Here is a 15,341-nt window from a genome sequence, read left to right as displayed (position 1 = left end):
GGGGTGGTGTGTGTGAGGGCTGGTGGGGAGGTATGGCTGTGGGGGGAACAGTCAGGGCCCAGGGGTGGGGGTAGGCCAAGGTGGGGCTCAGGGCTCCTGAGCATTGGGGCTCGGGAGGGATCTCAGGGCTTTGGTGGGCTCTGGTGTAGGGGCTCAGAGGGGGCAGATGCAGGTGAGGTTTGGGGGGAATCGGGTCTTTGGGGGTCAGGCCTAAGGGGGGTGAGTCAGGCCAGGAGGTGTGTGTCAGGTGTTGGGGGCAGGGCCGTTGGGGGGCGGGGGGGGGTCGAGTCACGCTGGGGCGTGTCAGGACTCCGGCGGCGGTCGGGCTCCAGGGGTTTCGGGGTCGGGCTGGGGGCGGGCTCGGGCTGTCGGGCCTGGTGGGGGGTGGTGGTGTCGGGGGTCAGGGCGGACTGGAGGGGCTCTCGGGGGGCGGGCTCAGGCTCGCAGCAGGCAGCACAGCGGGAGCAGCAGCCCCCCCCTTCCCCGCAATCCGCCCCTTTAACGGGCCCGCGCATCGCCCCGGGGGCCCCGGAACCCGCCGGGGGAGGGACCGGCTCGCTCCTGGGGCCCAGGCCGGGCTGGGCGCAGCGCTGCCGAGGGACCGGGGACACCGTCCCATCAGCGGTTCCCATGGCAGCCAGGCTAACCTCTGACCTCTGCCCCGTGAACCCCGGGGCCCGACCGTCCGCCAATCGCAGGGCGGGGCAGCAGGCCCGCCCCGTGGGCGTCCCCGGCGCGCAGTGGTGACGTTGTGATGACGCGAGCGCCGGGCCGTAGCCCCCAATCTGGGCCGGAACCGCAGCCGCCGTGGGCTGAGGTGAGTGCGGGGCCCGCCCGGCCCCAGGGGCCGCCTCCCTCGGGGCCCCGCATCCACCTGCCTCAGGGGCGCGCCGGGGCCCGCGTCCTTCCTCGGGGCCGCGCTCCGTCCGTGTCGCCCCTCAGCGGCGGGGCCGCGCCAAGCCCGTGTGGCGCGCGCTCCGCGACCCCCCCCCCCCCCCGCCCGGCCTGTCAGTGCGGGCCTGGCCCGGCCCGGCCCGGCCTCGGCCCCTCGGCCTCTCGTCCCGCCGGTGCGCCGGGGTCCGCCCTGAAGCTCCCCAGCGCCACGGCAAGGAAAGCGGCTTCCCAGGTGCGCCTCCGGGGCCCTCAGACGTGCAGGATCCTGAGCGTAGGGCCGGGCGGCAGAAGCTCCCGCTGTGATCGGGGAACGCGTGGCTGCCTTCCCGGAAGGGTCCCCCTGGACTCTAACCAGTGTACAAACACCCTGCAAAGCCACCTCGGCGAGGGCCCCGCCCAGCCCTGGATGGTTGTGCGGGGCGGGTTCGGCTCCGAGTGATGGGAGCCAACGTTAGCACAGGTGGCAGCAATGGAGCTGGAGCATTGTCCGTGATTCGGCCCATCTGATAAGTACTGTCGTTAAATCTCCCACCCGGTGCACTAATAGCATGTGGGTAGCGGGGATAAAAAGCTTGTCATTGACAGTTAGATTGCAATAGGAGAGAAAACAGCAGAAGAATCTCATTTTGTTCCTATTTATTTGGGATAGTTGTCCCTAGGTCCCAAAGATTCGTGATTTGTGTGGGGTAGAAATGACGTATAAGTCAGCTCTTACTGTCTTTCGCTAATGGATGTTTGTGCAATGGGTCTGTTTTTACATAATGTGGTAGATGGGGTGGGGAGGGAACAGGATGTCAGTGGGAGAGTTGCACATCCAGACATAGCAACAATCAGTGTTTGGGGGTTGCTGTATCAAAATGAAATACTTTAACTGTGTGCTTCTGCAAGTGTCTTCTTTCATTTGGCTTAAGCACAACCTCCTTCCATCAACGTTCTCTGAACATTTTTAAGAAGTTCCTTCTCTTTTGACGTATGGAAGAAACCCCTAGACTTTGTTTTTAAAGCAATTTTTTATAATCACTCCTGTTAGTTAGTCCTGATACAGAAAGCAAGCATAGACATGTCCTAGTATGGGAGAATTTAAAATAAACACAGAAGCAGTCCTGGCTAACATAGCAATCTTTTAGTTCAAATGGTTCTTGACCCAACACAGTTCAGTATATTTTATTTGTGACAAAAAAGAAAATAAAATCCTACTGATGAATTATGCAAATGATGCAAAGACTGGTGGGGTGGCACATAATGACAAGGACCCAGCAGTCATAAAGAAATACATTAAATGCAATCAAATATGTTTTAATATAGCTAAATGCAGGGTCACACACTTAGGAACAAAGAATGGAGGACAGTTTTCATACATACAGTTTACATACAGGAAAGGGGACAGTTTTCTGGAATGCAGTGATTGGAAAAGATTTGGGATATTGCTGGAGATAACTAACTGAATGTGAGTTCGCAGTGTGATGCTATGGTAAAAAGGGTAAACACTACCCTTTGGTACAAACAGGACAGTAGCAGTGAGGGTGGGTGGTGCGATTACCTCGTTATATTGCATACTGTGCTCAGTTCTAGTGTCCATACTTGAAAAGGATATTGAAAAGCTGGAATGGTCTGTTCAGAGAACAGTCATAAAAATTATCTGAGGTCTGGAAAATCTACTTTATAATGAGAGCCTTAAACAGTTTGAATCTTCAGTAACCTAGGGTGCTCAGAGGCAACTTGATCAATATAAGTACTGACACAAAGAGAAGCTGAGATGTTGGGGGCCCTTTAATCTAACAGACGCTGACATAACAAAATCTGATAGCTAGAAGCTGATGTTAGAGGAAAAAATCAAAGTGGAAGTAAGATGCAACATCTTAACAGTGAGAATAACAAATCACTGGAACAGCTTCCCAAGGGAAATGTTAAATTCATCATTACTTGAATTCTTTAAATCAAGATGGGATGTTTTTTTTAAAAGATAATACTATAGTTAACCACAAGTTACTCAGCTCAGTAGTGTTTACTTACATTGAAGGGATGAATGATTTCCTCAACTGCAGGAATTACTGGGTGAAATTGCACAGCCCTTGTTAGATGAGAAGTCAGGATAGATTATCATAGTTGTCCCCTCTGGCTTTAAACAGCTGAGTCTGTTTAGTTAGTTTTTACCACTCTCACTGTGGTATCTGACTCCCCTGACAAAGTTGCAAAAAACTTAAAGCCAACCTAACCTGAATGGTCTTTGGTTTCCTTTACCAGCATGAGGGCCATGGACTTTGCTGGCAGGAACCTTTATTTTTCTTGTCTGCTTTTCGCTAATATCGGATATATTTTCCAAGCCCTACGCAGAGTTCTATATAGCATTATTTGGTCAGCATCCCTCTTATGGACTCTAAGCAAGCTTCCTATCCTAGCAACAACACACTCCAGTGTATGGACATCTATAACCAATGGTCTCTAGGGCCATTAACAGACATGCCAAACAAGCAGGGCAACTTGTCAAGACCAGGAGCTGTCTCCGACATCCCTACTTCCAGCACATGCGGCACAACTTCAGATACTAGCATGGAAGCTGGACTTTGCCCACGGGGAAGCCACAGATAGAGGGCAAGGGAGGGCAGAACACAGAAGCACTTTTGCAGTGGAAGAAAGAGACAGTAACACGTATGTGAACAGCACACGTTTTACTCCTGCGTTTTCAGGTTGCATGAGATTTAGTGAGATGTCCCAGGCATGTCGATTTATGCCTAAGTCTTGTATATTTTGGGTCTTGTCTACCTTAGGTTGATGCATTTTGAGGCTGGACTGTGGCTTATTTCATAAAGCACCATATACATTTATGGTGCCTCAGAAGTGATGATGGATAAATACCAGCCCCGTGCAGCAAAGTGACCATGGAGATTATACTTCTAGTAGGATTTTCCACGAGTGAGAGATTTCCACAGATGTGTTCCTCATCACACCTGCTCAACAGCACCTAGCCTTGCAGATGAACTTGTATGATGAAAGGATGATCCTTTGCCGTGTTAGCGTTTGTAGGCATTAAAGACCCTGATATTTCAAACGTTGGTATTAGTGTATCACTGAAAAAGTGTGTGTGAATTTAAATTGCTTCACTCTGTTTCAAGATGTCTCTGATTTCATTTGTGTGACTGAAAGCCTGTCAGTATAGCCTCAGTGTGGTTACTCAGTTGTCTCCATGTTTATCTTCTAGGGCACCCCCAAATAAATTATTAATCAGTAGGGGTTGGCGTCGGAAATGTTGAGGACACTTAGCGAATCAATGGAAGTGGTGAGTCCTCAGTACGTTTGACAGTTACCCCACATGATCTTAATGGGGCTACTAGTCTGAGGAAAGCAGTTGCTAGCTTTTACAGCATTAAACTAATACCAGCTCATGCTAATTACAACTGTGGCTAAAACATGCAGCTACCACCCAAACTATGTGGATAGGCTGAATATGTGTTTCCTGCTCAATTGCCTGAGTTATCTAATGCAACAGCTTCTTCTTGCTCGGCTCTGTATTCGATAATATAATATTTCACAGCACCATTTCCACGCAGACTATGGCACACGAGCAGTGGAGTGTGGGCTTAGACTAATCATTCTGACTAGAGCAGGGATACAGTCCCTCTCTCTTCTGGACTGTTCTCTGAATTTCTCTGGATTGGACTGTCACATTGAAATGTGCATCTACTGCGTTTTAATGCCCCTGGCTGTTCTTCACATGCTTTAAAGGCACTTTGGACTGATGATATTTTAAAAAATCCACCCCATGTTACTAATAATATCTGAGATTATTTAATATTCTTTCAGGTTGAACATTGGATTAGGCTATTTGTTTACTTTTGGACACTTCACTCAGAATGACCAGTGAAACTCAGGAGGTCATTTTCACTTTTTCTGTAGCTGGTTTCCCTTTCTAGTTCTTGTGCCCTAGGGCATGGCCTCTGTAGCTGACATTCGAATATTGCCAGGGAAAGGTTAGATAGAAGAGGTTTTTTTCTCTGATATTTTAAAAAGTCTCTTAACATTAGATTTTTCTAAATCTTTGGTTTCTTTTTCCAAACTGAATGTTGGACCTAAACTACTTCCTTGTATCCCTTTTAAAAATGTTCCTCTTTCTACCCATAATCCCCTTCTGAGTGAGGACTAATTGGGGCTCCAATTCATGCCAGTTATGCTCCATAATTGGCTAGAGGTTCCAATGGGTGATGGTAGGAGGTGATATCAGGCACAGAGGCTAACAGCTTTCTCATAGTCCCCTGTGCATGCTCAGGCACCCCACCACCAGACTTTGAGCCAGAGTAGTAATTTTAAACCATCAGGCTAATTGCCAAAATGTGTTTAGGCAGCATCTCCAACTCCTAGCCAGTCATCTTGTTTTAATCTGCAAATGCCATAAAGTCTTGCTGAAGTACAGCACATTTCACTGGTGTATTAGAATACAGTGTGGGGAGTGAAAGCTGCATTCCCCTGGGTATGGGAGCAGTTTCTGTTCCAACGCAATGAATGGAACGAGTTCCACTTCACTGCAACTAAAACTAAAACTTTCCCATGCTCCTGTGAAAAGGCAAAAGTGATGTTTGGTTCTTAACGCAAAATAAAACATCTCTGATCACTAGATTTTGACTATTGGAATGAGAAAGTATTAAAACCTGCCATGGGATTTCCTGGGGTGTAGAGAGAGAGAGAGACACTGAATGTCCCCCTACACCCCCAATCCATCTTAACTGCTGATCTTAAAGACTGTTCCAGTGTAATAGTCTTCCAATAGGTGTTTGGAGTAGCACTTCTTAAAACCCATTTTCCACAGGACTGTCTCTCCTCTTTAGGGCTGGGTGACCCTTGCAGACTGGCACTGTAGCAGAGATGAGGTTTGAATGAGAGTTTATTCACTAATCTCCCCTCCAAGCACAGTTTGTGTCTTCAAACTCTAGTGTATCCTGCTCTGCTATTTATGATGAGTCTTCCTGGGATCTGATGCTTTGAGGAGCAAAGGTTACTTCTCACTTTATTTTAATTTAGTTGGTGAAATTCGTGCTCCTGAAAACGAATGGCTGACAGTAGTGGTCGGGCTTGGGCTGTGCAAGATTCTCTCAAAGCTCTGCTACTGTGTCTCAGTCCTGATTTGCCATCCCACGGGGTTACTCATGTACCACAGTCCTGAGCTGCAATGGTTACTACTTTTTCTAGTCCTACCCTCCTCTTTGCCCCTCAGCTCTGTCAGTGCGCCTCAGAAGTGGCCTGTATCACACCCTACAGTTCCAGTTTTGGGCTTCCCATACGCAACTCGCCCAATCCCCTTTAACCCTGAACTGTAGCTCTTGCAGTCCTGGATTTCTGTAGATCAGAAACTGCCAAATTATGCAGTAGTTCTGTGCTGTGCAAATCGGGATTGGGATGGGTGATTGCCTAACTCGTGACCACAGTTTGACGCCTAGCCTCTGGAGATGTTAAACTGGTTCATTTCTTGAGCCCTGGTATGTCTGTTTGTCAATGTCCTTTCACTGAGCCGGGACCGCTGGCTGCAGGGGGATGTTGGCAGAGGGCAGTTTGCTTTTCTTCTCAGAAGTGATTCCAGCAGCTGCCTGGAATGCAGTTGTGGTCTGAGCCATGTGACTTTTCATCTGAATGCAGAAAGGACTTTCTAAATGTGATTTTAAGTGACTAGCAGCAGAAGCCATACACAGCCTACTGTCTCCCATGCTGTTAGTGACAGGGCAGCAGAAATACCTGCCTGCTTCTGAAAATGTCAATATGCTACATCAAACCATTAATCCTAAACCAGACTTGGAGGTGGGGTAGAAGGGAAAGACAGGTTTGATCAAGTGAATGCTTCGTTTTAATTTGCAACAGACTTGAAAGCCACATGTATAGCGATTGCTTTGAATGGAACGCTGTAAGGAGAATTTATTTAACAGTAAATCTGTTCCCCCATTTGGAGCAGGATCAATGTGTAGACATAAAGTTATACATAATTATGGATTGCATTTGAAATTGGTTCTTCCTTTGCCTACCTGTCAAGACTTATGTTCGGGATTCTCTGTTTCCTGTGTAAGAGCGGCTGCCTTTGTGAGCACTTAAACCAGAGAATTTTCCTGCCCTCCCTGCTGTGCATCTGCTGATATGAACAGCAACAGGGCAAATGCTGGGTCACTACAAAAAGCAATTTTCCCTCTGTTGATATTCACCCCTTCTTGTCAACTGTTGAGAATAGGACACTTCCACCTTGATTGAGTTGGCCTCGTTAGCACTGACCCCCCACTTGGTAAGGCAACTCCCATCTTTTCATGTGCTGTGATATATACACTGCTTACTGTATTTTTCACTCCACGCATCTGATGAAGTGGGTTCTAGCCCACGAAAGCTTATGCCCAAATACATTTGTTAGTCTCTAAGGTGCCACAAGGACTCCTCGTTGTTAGGGCAAATGCAGAAGCAGTTAGAGAGCTAGCTCTTAGACTTTGTTTTAACATGTAATTATTATATACTAATGTCTACGTAACTATGATCTTATATCTTTTTTTCCAAAGGCTTTTCAGGTCACCTTTAAAGGTAATTTGCAAAGGGGGAAACATGGGTATGTTTATTTTTTTTATGATTTCGGGGGGTGGGGGGGGGAGCCTGAAAGGGTTTTCTTTTTTTTTCTTTTTCCTGCTTACACTTTACATTAGAGATTCAGGTCTTGTCTACACTGATACCTGGAAGAATCTGCAGAGGATGGGAGTACTGTCCTATTAGTAGAATTATGACATCACTCTCTTCAAAGAAGTGAAATGTGATTGAGCAGGGAATAGATTTTAAAACTTTATATACAAACACCTGTTTGACTCCAATTGCTAACTGTTAGAACAGTGGTTCTCAACCAGGCGTACGTACACCCATGGGGGTACAGAGAGGTCTCCCGGGCGTACATCAACTCATCTAGATGTTTGCCAAGTTTTACAACAGGCTACATAAAAAGCACTAGTGAAGTCAGTACAAACTAAAATTTCATACAGACAACGACTTGTTTATACTGCTCTATATACGATACACTGAAATGTAAGTACAATATTTATATTCCAATTGATTTATGTTATAATCATATGGTAAAAAGGAGAAAGGCAGCAATTTTTCAGTAATGGTGTGCTGTGACACTTTTGTATTTTTATGCCTGATTTTGTAAGCAAGTTATTTTTAAGTGAGGTGAAACTTGGGGGTACGCAAGACAAATCAGACTCCTGAAAGGGGTACAGTAGTCTGGAAAGGTTGAGAGCCACTGTATTAGAAGGAAGGCTGAGAAAGCACCCTGTCCACCACTCTGGGCCCATCAAGGAGTTCTCCAATAAACACAGAGAAGAGAAGACTCGATATTCCTGATATTTCTAAAGTAAAAAAGAAGAAGATTTTTTTATTTTTATTTGAGGGTGGAGATCTTTTAGGTCTTCTCTGTATATCACAAAACAGGGTACAAACTCATTTTGCTCTTGTTTTCAAATCAGCTTTTTAAGGACTCACCTACTTAGCCACATTCACAGATTCATAGTTCCCAGCATGATAAGACTGCACACTTCTGTCTACTCTACACAGGCAATGTGCAATGTAATTGTGTTAGAGCTCTGGTTAAGTACATGGAAACATCATCTTCCATGTTTGCAGGAAACCTATTCAGAATTCCCTTCCCCTGAGTGAGCCAGTCAAAAATCTAATACAAGGCAACACCCTTGTCTCTTTCCCAGTTGATCTATGTTCTTGTGTGTGTGTTTACTACATAGGGAAGTGATTTTTGTGTGTGTGTAAAAGACCTAAATCATTTTGTAAATGGTCCTGCATCTGCAGTGTAGAGGTTGCACCTTCTGAACAGCAACTCATTGTGCCAGTTGGGTACAGGTGAGGCTGGAATCCTACACACAACATCCCATCAGCATTTGTGATTGAGACTCCATATGAGAGACTAATGACAAAAGTGAATAATACCACGTGCTCCACAGAAAACATTTCTCACTGGCTCTGTCTTCTAAAATGGCTACACAAGTGCTTAAAAATCAGAGCACAGAGTAATGATGATAGGTCAGTGATACATTAGGAGGAGATATCATGGGTTTTCCATAGGGGTCGTTCTAGGTCTGGTACTATTCAGTATATTAGTTGAAGCCTTGGAGGTTGAAGCAGTCAATGCACTTACCATCCTTTAATCTGATACAAAGCTGAAAGGGATCACCAATACCTGGGAGGACAGAAACAGACGATATTGGCCTGGGTAAATGAGTGAAATGGGCTGAAATGAATCCCAGGAGATTCTACCAAGGGAAGAAAACAGTGGAGGTACAGAAGGGATAATCAAATGCGCTGTTATAGAATAGGGGATAATGGCTGGGCAGGTGTAGCCGAGAGTAGATAATTGTTGAACCACATTTACTTTAATAGAATATCACATCTGAAAGAAGCATGGGATTTCTTCCACTCCATACAACGATGCTCATGCCTTAGCTGGAGGGCTGTATTCAGATCTGGGCATCAATTTAAATAAAAACAAAAACAAGCATATCGGAGAAAGTTCAGAGGAGACCAGCTAAAGTGATCAAAGATTTGGAAAATAAGAGCTGTTGGGAATATTCAAGGGATCTTGGCATGGAGAAAAGATGACTGCATAGAGACAGTGACCTAATGGTAGAGTGATGTTATATAGGGGACAGGTATCAGCTATCACTAGTCAGCGAGGACAGAATGAGAAGTAACAGACTTAAGATACAGTTTCCCAGTTAAATCTGAGGGGAAAGTTTAGGAAGAGTTCAGTAAGAGAGAGCTTCCAAGGGAAGCTGTGGCATTCCTGTACTCAGAGATTTGAGGTTACAAATAATGCCCAGAAAGTAGGGTGATGGGTGCCTTACAAAAGTCTAAGCTGCACAAAAGAGGCTACCTTCCATTGTTGTTGCAGTGTAGCCATGTTAGTCCCAGGATATTAGAGAGACCAGGTGGGTGAGGTGATATCTTTTATTCTTCAGGTCCAAAGAAGAGCTGTGTGTAGCTGGAAAGCATCTCTCTTTCACCAATTCATGTTGGTCCAATGAAGGATATGACCTCACCCACCTTGCCTCTCTGAGAGGATACTGTCATATTAGGGATACTCTGCTCAGGCCTACCATAATGCTGGGAAATGTACTAGCTGACCCACGGGGGTCTCTCTTCTAACCCCAGTTGGGGTCTCCTCTAGGGCTTGCTTTGGCCTGCTAATGTGTTTAATGTATAACTGCCTTGTGCACACAGTGATTTTACCATGTTAGCTAATGCATGGTAAGACCCACCTCATTTACTAGTGTGGCTGTATCCTTCATCTACAGCTGCGTCTTGAGCCAGGGGTCGCTTGCATGATGTTTGATGTTATAAATCTTCATTACTCTAATTCCTACTTCTTAGCTCTCTTCTCTCTGTTTTTTGAAAGGTTCGAATGTGGGAGTTGTCCCAGATGCGGTTGCTGCTGATGTCGCCCTGGGAGAATGCCTTGATGGGTGATTAGCACCATTCAGTGATGGGCTGTGGGACAAGCAAAGTGCTTCCCGAGCCCCCCACGGACGTTCAGTTAGATCTGGTTAAAAAGGTTGAGCCTTACACTGGTCATAAAAATGACGTGTACAAGCACTTCATCAAGGATGATGGTGGAGCTGCTATCAAAGCTGGCTCCCCCTCGCCTCCTCGTCACACCAACCCCTATTCCAGTGGCCACCCACCTAACTACATGGAGCAGCCTGAGCCCCGCAAGAACAAGGTGGCTAAGTACCGTGCCAAATTTGACCCCAGGGTGACCGCCAAGTATGACATCAAAGCCCTGATTGGCCGAGGCAGCTTTAGTCGTGTTGTGCGGGTGGAACATAAGGCTTCCAAGCAGCCCTATGCAATCAAGATGATAGAGACCAAGTACCGGGAAGGGAGGGAAGTGTGCGAATCAGAGCTCTGTGTGTTGCGACGGGTTCGGCACACAAACATCATCCAGCTCATTGAGGTGTTTGAGACCCAGGAGCGAGTCTACATGGTGATGGAGTTGGCCACCGGAGGGGAACTGTTTGATAGAATCATTGCCAAAGGCTCCTTTACTGAGAGAGATGCTACCCGAGTGCTGCAGATGGTGTTGGATGGGGTAAAGTACTTACATACACTGGGCATCACGCACCGGGACTTAAAACCAGAGAATTTGCTGTATTACCATCCTGGAACGGATTCTAAAATCATGATCACAGACTTTGGGCTAGCAAGTGCTCGGAAGAAGGGAGATGACTGCCTAATGAAAACCACCTGTGGGACACCAGAGTATATCGCCCCAGAAATCCTGGTCAGGAAACCCTACACCAATTCTGTGGACATGTGGGCACTGGGTGTGATCTCGTACATCCTCCTGAGTGGAACTATGCCCTTTGAGGATGACAACCGAACCCGCTTGTACCGGCAGATCCTGAAAGGAAAGTACAGTTACTCAGGGGAGGTGAGTGTGGCAAAGGTCGAACCAAGGGGGACTCCAGACAGAGTCTGGACCATCAGTGCTGTGATGGGAGCCCTGTGATCATAGGCAGAGCAAGGTGGCTGTCTTGAAAGGGGTTTCCCTTTGCCTTTGCCATGTTCAATACGTGGTCCATAAGGTGACTTCTTTAACAGGCTCAGGTCAGATTTCTGTGCCACAACTGTCTGAGCTGTTCTGGATTAGCCATAGGTGAATTCAAGGCTGGGAATCTTACACAGGGTAGTTCAGTGCTGGCTCTTTTTAGGAATTGGCAGAGGTCTGCATTCCTGACCTATTAAAATCCCTCCTGTTCTGCAGGGGATTCTCTCTGCCATTCAGGTTTGATTCCACTGAGGAACAGTGAGTTCTTTTTAAAAACAAAGCAAAACAGCCTTCCACCCCCCTAAGACAGCACAGGAAGAACATTAACTGATTAGGACGCTGATTGGTATCTGAGTTTGGGTGACGTGACCCAAAATGTGTTCTGCTAATTTTGGACAGTAGAATTCTTATTTTGTGACGGAAACAAGACCAGGGTAAAATTTTCAGAAGTTCCTTTTCAAGAATGACTTAGGAACTTAAGTCCTATTGGCTGTCACTGAAACAGAGTCTCCTTAGTCATTTTTGAAAATGGGACTTAAGCACCTAAATGATTTAGGAGCCTTTGGAAATTTTATCCTAGAATCGTGTTACGACTTTAACGGTTGGTTTAGTGCTGGGCTCCATTAGATTTGGGACCTCACTTCTTTTACACTCACCATCCTCTGGCTTAAGAGGATAAACAAGATGTAGCATGCACCTGTCGGCTTTTTGTTTCCGATACAAACTACATATTTGTCTTGAAAGACTTGACTCCTGAAATTCCTAGAGTTCTCACGCAGTCTTTAGTTACACTGTACAGCTGGTCACCTCTGGTTGGAGCCACAAAGGCCTTTGGGTGCCTAATTGCCACGTTAGGTGCTTAGGTTCAAAACTGGGATCCTTAAAACCCCACGCAGCTGCCACCTAACACTGGAGGCATTGAAAGGCCCTAGGCGCATAAGTTTCAGCTGGTGAGTGTAGTCCTGACATTGCTGAGCTGCTGGACCTCTTCTTTATGTCTGAGCCTCTGTGGAATCCTCAAACGGGGCATTCTGCCCCCATCTTCTCTGAGGGGTCTGATTTGGTAGGTGGGCTCAGAAGCTGCTTTAGAGCACACACAACACAGTTGAGGAGCAAGAGGTGATGTTGCTGTTAGAGCTCACCCAGGCTGTGCAAGACCGCAGTTCAAATCCCCACTTTCCTGTATTCAGAGCAGGGACTTGAACCCAACTTTCCCGACACACAGGTGAGTGCTTTAACCACTGAACTATAGGATTGTCACAGATCTGGTCGGGCTCTCACTAGACTGCTGTGAAGTTACCCAAGCCTAGGCTCCTAGGTGGTTTAAGACGTCAGAGTCTGAACAGAGCCCACTCACGGTCCCTTTCCTAGCACCTCTGCACACTGAGAGATGTGCCTATGAGCTGAGAGCTCAGATCTCATGGTGTACGTAGTCTGTGGGCATAGGGCTGACCCTTCAGGCTCCCCATAGCTTACACTCCTTCTCCCAGTATCCCGTCAAAAATGTGAGCCTTCTGGGTTAGTTTAACTCTCTCTCAGGGGGTACCTGATAAGTGTAAATCCTATAAATCACACACTTTGCACTGGCAAATCACACACTAATGCGCTTTACTTAATCATGAGAGATACACAGATCTGTACAAAAATAACCCAACGTGCATTTCCCTGCCTCAGTTTCCTTACCATTCCAGAACATTATTTGGGTTGGGGTTAGAGTCCCTTGGGTTGTCCAGAGTCATCCTACTGCATTGCATGGCTAGGCTTAGAACATGGAGTCATCTTGCCCTAGGTCAGTTTGCTTCATTTGCCCTTGGTCGGTCTGATCCTTTCCTTCCTCCTGCTCAGACTTCCTGTGTGCTGCACCCCAAGTTCCCCTGTGTGACGGTGAGTCTGTTTGTGTACCCCTTTACCAATATCCTGTGTTTGGTAACTTTCTACTACTCTGTTTTCCCACCTCCCTTCAGAGAGAGGAAGTGTCTTTTTTTCCCCACCTTGAGCAAATTCCCTTAGCATATCTATTGGCTGTGCACAGCACCTTTGTTAACGTTAAGTATTCTCCATTGTCCCTGGTCTGGGGAAGACATGACCCAACCCTGCCAGCTCATGGTGGATACACATACAGAGGCTTTCCATGATACAGCATGTTCATGATAATCTCAAAATAAGGTCATGATGTCAACCAGAATTCACAAGTTGTACAGACAGGGTCCCCAAATCATCATCCCAGGGGCATTCTGGGGTGAATGTCTCAATCTCTCCCATTGAAGCTGTTCCACTTGGTATCAAATATTTCTTGGAACAGAGACTGGAACCTGGTCTCCTAAGAGTGTGCTAGCCAGTAGGTGATAGTCATTCTCTCACTTTCTGGCTCAGCAGAGTGGAACAGCTTCAGCAGGTGAGAGTGCGACACCCACCCCACAATACCTTATAGCCCAGGGTTAGGGCACTCACCTGGGAAGGGAGAGACCTGGCTTCAAGTCCCTGTTCTGAATCTGGCAGAGGGGCAATTTGAACCCGGGTCTCCCACATGCTGGGTGAGTGCCCTAGCTATTGGTTATAAGGAGGACACCACCATCACCTTGTTCTTTTCCTTTTAAAAAGGGCTAGCCTGGCTTTGGTGCCACAGGAGTGGGTTCGTGGCTATGAATCCCAAGCAGAGATAGGTGCCTCCCTCCAGCCCAGAGTTCGGAGCCTAGCTCCCTTTGGGGACCCACCCCTTCTCCTCGGCATTTCCTGCTGACTAGCTTAAGTGTCTCCCCACTCAGCGTCCTGACTTCTGTGAAGTCCGTTTTTAGGCATGCCATTCTCCCCAGGCATTGCATAGGAGCATGGGCACCTAACTTGGGGCTGTGGATTCCACTAATTGGCAGATATTGCAGCACTGAGCCTAAGTCACCTTTATAGATCTAGCCCCTAGACGTTAGGTCCTGAGGACTTGATGGTTTCTCAACTTGGCTTGGCATTTTGTCTTTGAATCTATGTCACTCCTTATCCCACGGTTATAGCAGGATGAGGGCACCCAGATTTGGAGGCAGTCTCACTGCCTACATCCCTGTTTGAATTACCACTTCCTTTCTGAGTACTCCCAGCTCAGACTGCCCTAATAGCATGACTTTGTGAAGAGGAACCGAGTGGGAAAGGAACCGGTGCTAACACATGGATTAAGTTTCTGAAGCAGGGAGTTGTGGAGTGACAGTAAAATAACAATGTCTGAAAAACAGCACATCATCTCAATTGTTCTGGCATTTTTAGAAATGTGAGGGGGGTGTTGGCATTTCAGTGATGGATGGAACGAGTCTCCTAATGTATAGCTCAGATTGTAAAATGTTTTGGGCTCCTTCAGAATAAAAGGTGCTGTAGAAACATAAGTCATTCTCCCTAAGGACGCTTTGGAAGATGTAAGCGTGTGTAAGACAGGCCCACGTGCCCAAAATAACCTTTTATCCTGTCAAGCTGTGATCTTCCTAAACTGACCTGCAGCAGCCATATCACCTGGTGCTGTGATCTGATCAGATCTTGCCAAGGTGGATCAGAACTTGCATAGGCAGCCTCCAAGGACGTGCTGATGGAATTGTCATTGGTAAGTGGTACTCTTTCCTCTGAGTCACTACTAGAAGAACCGTCTGCCAGCATGGAGGAAGGCACTGGGCTTTCAGTGGTACCATGTTGCAGATGAGACCTAAAGCCAAGATTCTGACCTTTTGTGGTCATCAGAGATCCTGTGATACTTTCTCTAACTCACTGTCCTGGCAAATTTGAAGCACATTACTAGAGCCATCCTGCCAAGAATGACACAGTTGGGGGAATGCATAGTCCATGATTGCTATGTGATTTTTTGGGGGGAGTTTGTTCTGGAAAGCTATGCCCCTTTACTGTGTGAAGG

General features: G+C 46.8%; 1 protein-coding gene across 2 annotated transcripts in view; it reads left to right on the top strand.

Annotated features, from left to right (window-relative positions):
* Positions 1 to 751: 751 nt before the first annotated feature.
* The window catches only part of PSKH1 (protein serine kinase H1), a 64,768-nt gene continuing 50,178 nt past the window's right edge, over positions 752 to 15,341 (top strand). Inside the window, exons 1-2 of one of the 2 annotated variants that reach the window (XR_010561898.1) lie at positions 752 to 817; positions 3,663 to 3,988. Coding sequence is in view for 1 of the 2 variants with exons in the window: in XM_065416516.1 (XP_065272588.1) it covers positions 10,394 to 11,341 (948 nt within the window). In the remaining variant the exon portion in view is untranslated. Of the gene's footprint in view, positions 818 to 3,662; positions 3,989 to 10,306; positions 11,342 to 15,341 lie in introns of those variants that run through there. The other variant, XM_065416516.1, reaches the window with a different exon arrangement.

This window comes from Emys orbicularis, chromosome 14, assembly GCF_028017835.1.
Source record: "Emys orbicularis isolate rEmyOrb1 chromosome 14, rEmyOrb1.hap1, whole genome shotgun sequence".
NCBI lineage: Eukaryota > Metazoa > Chordata > Testudines > Emydidae > Emys > Emys orbicularis.
This window is presented reverse-complemented; position numbering and strand designations above follow the sequence as displayed.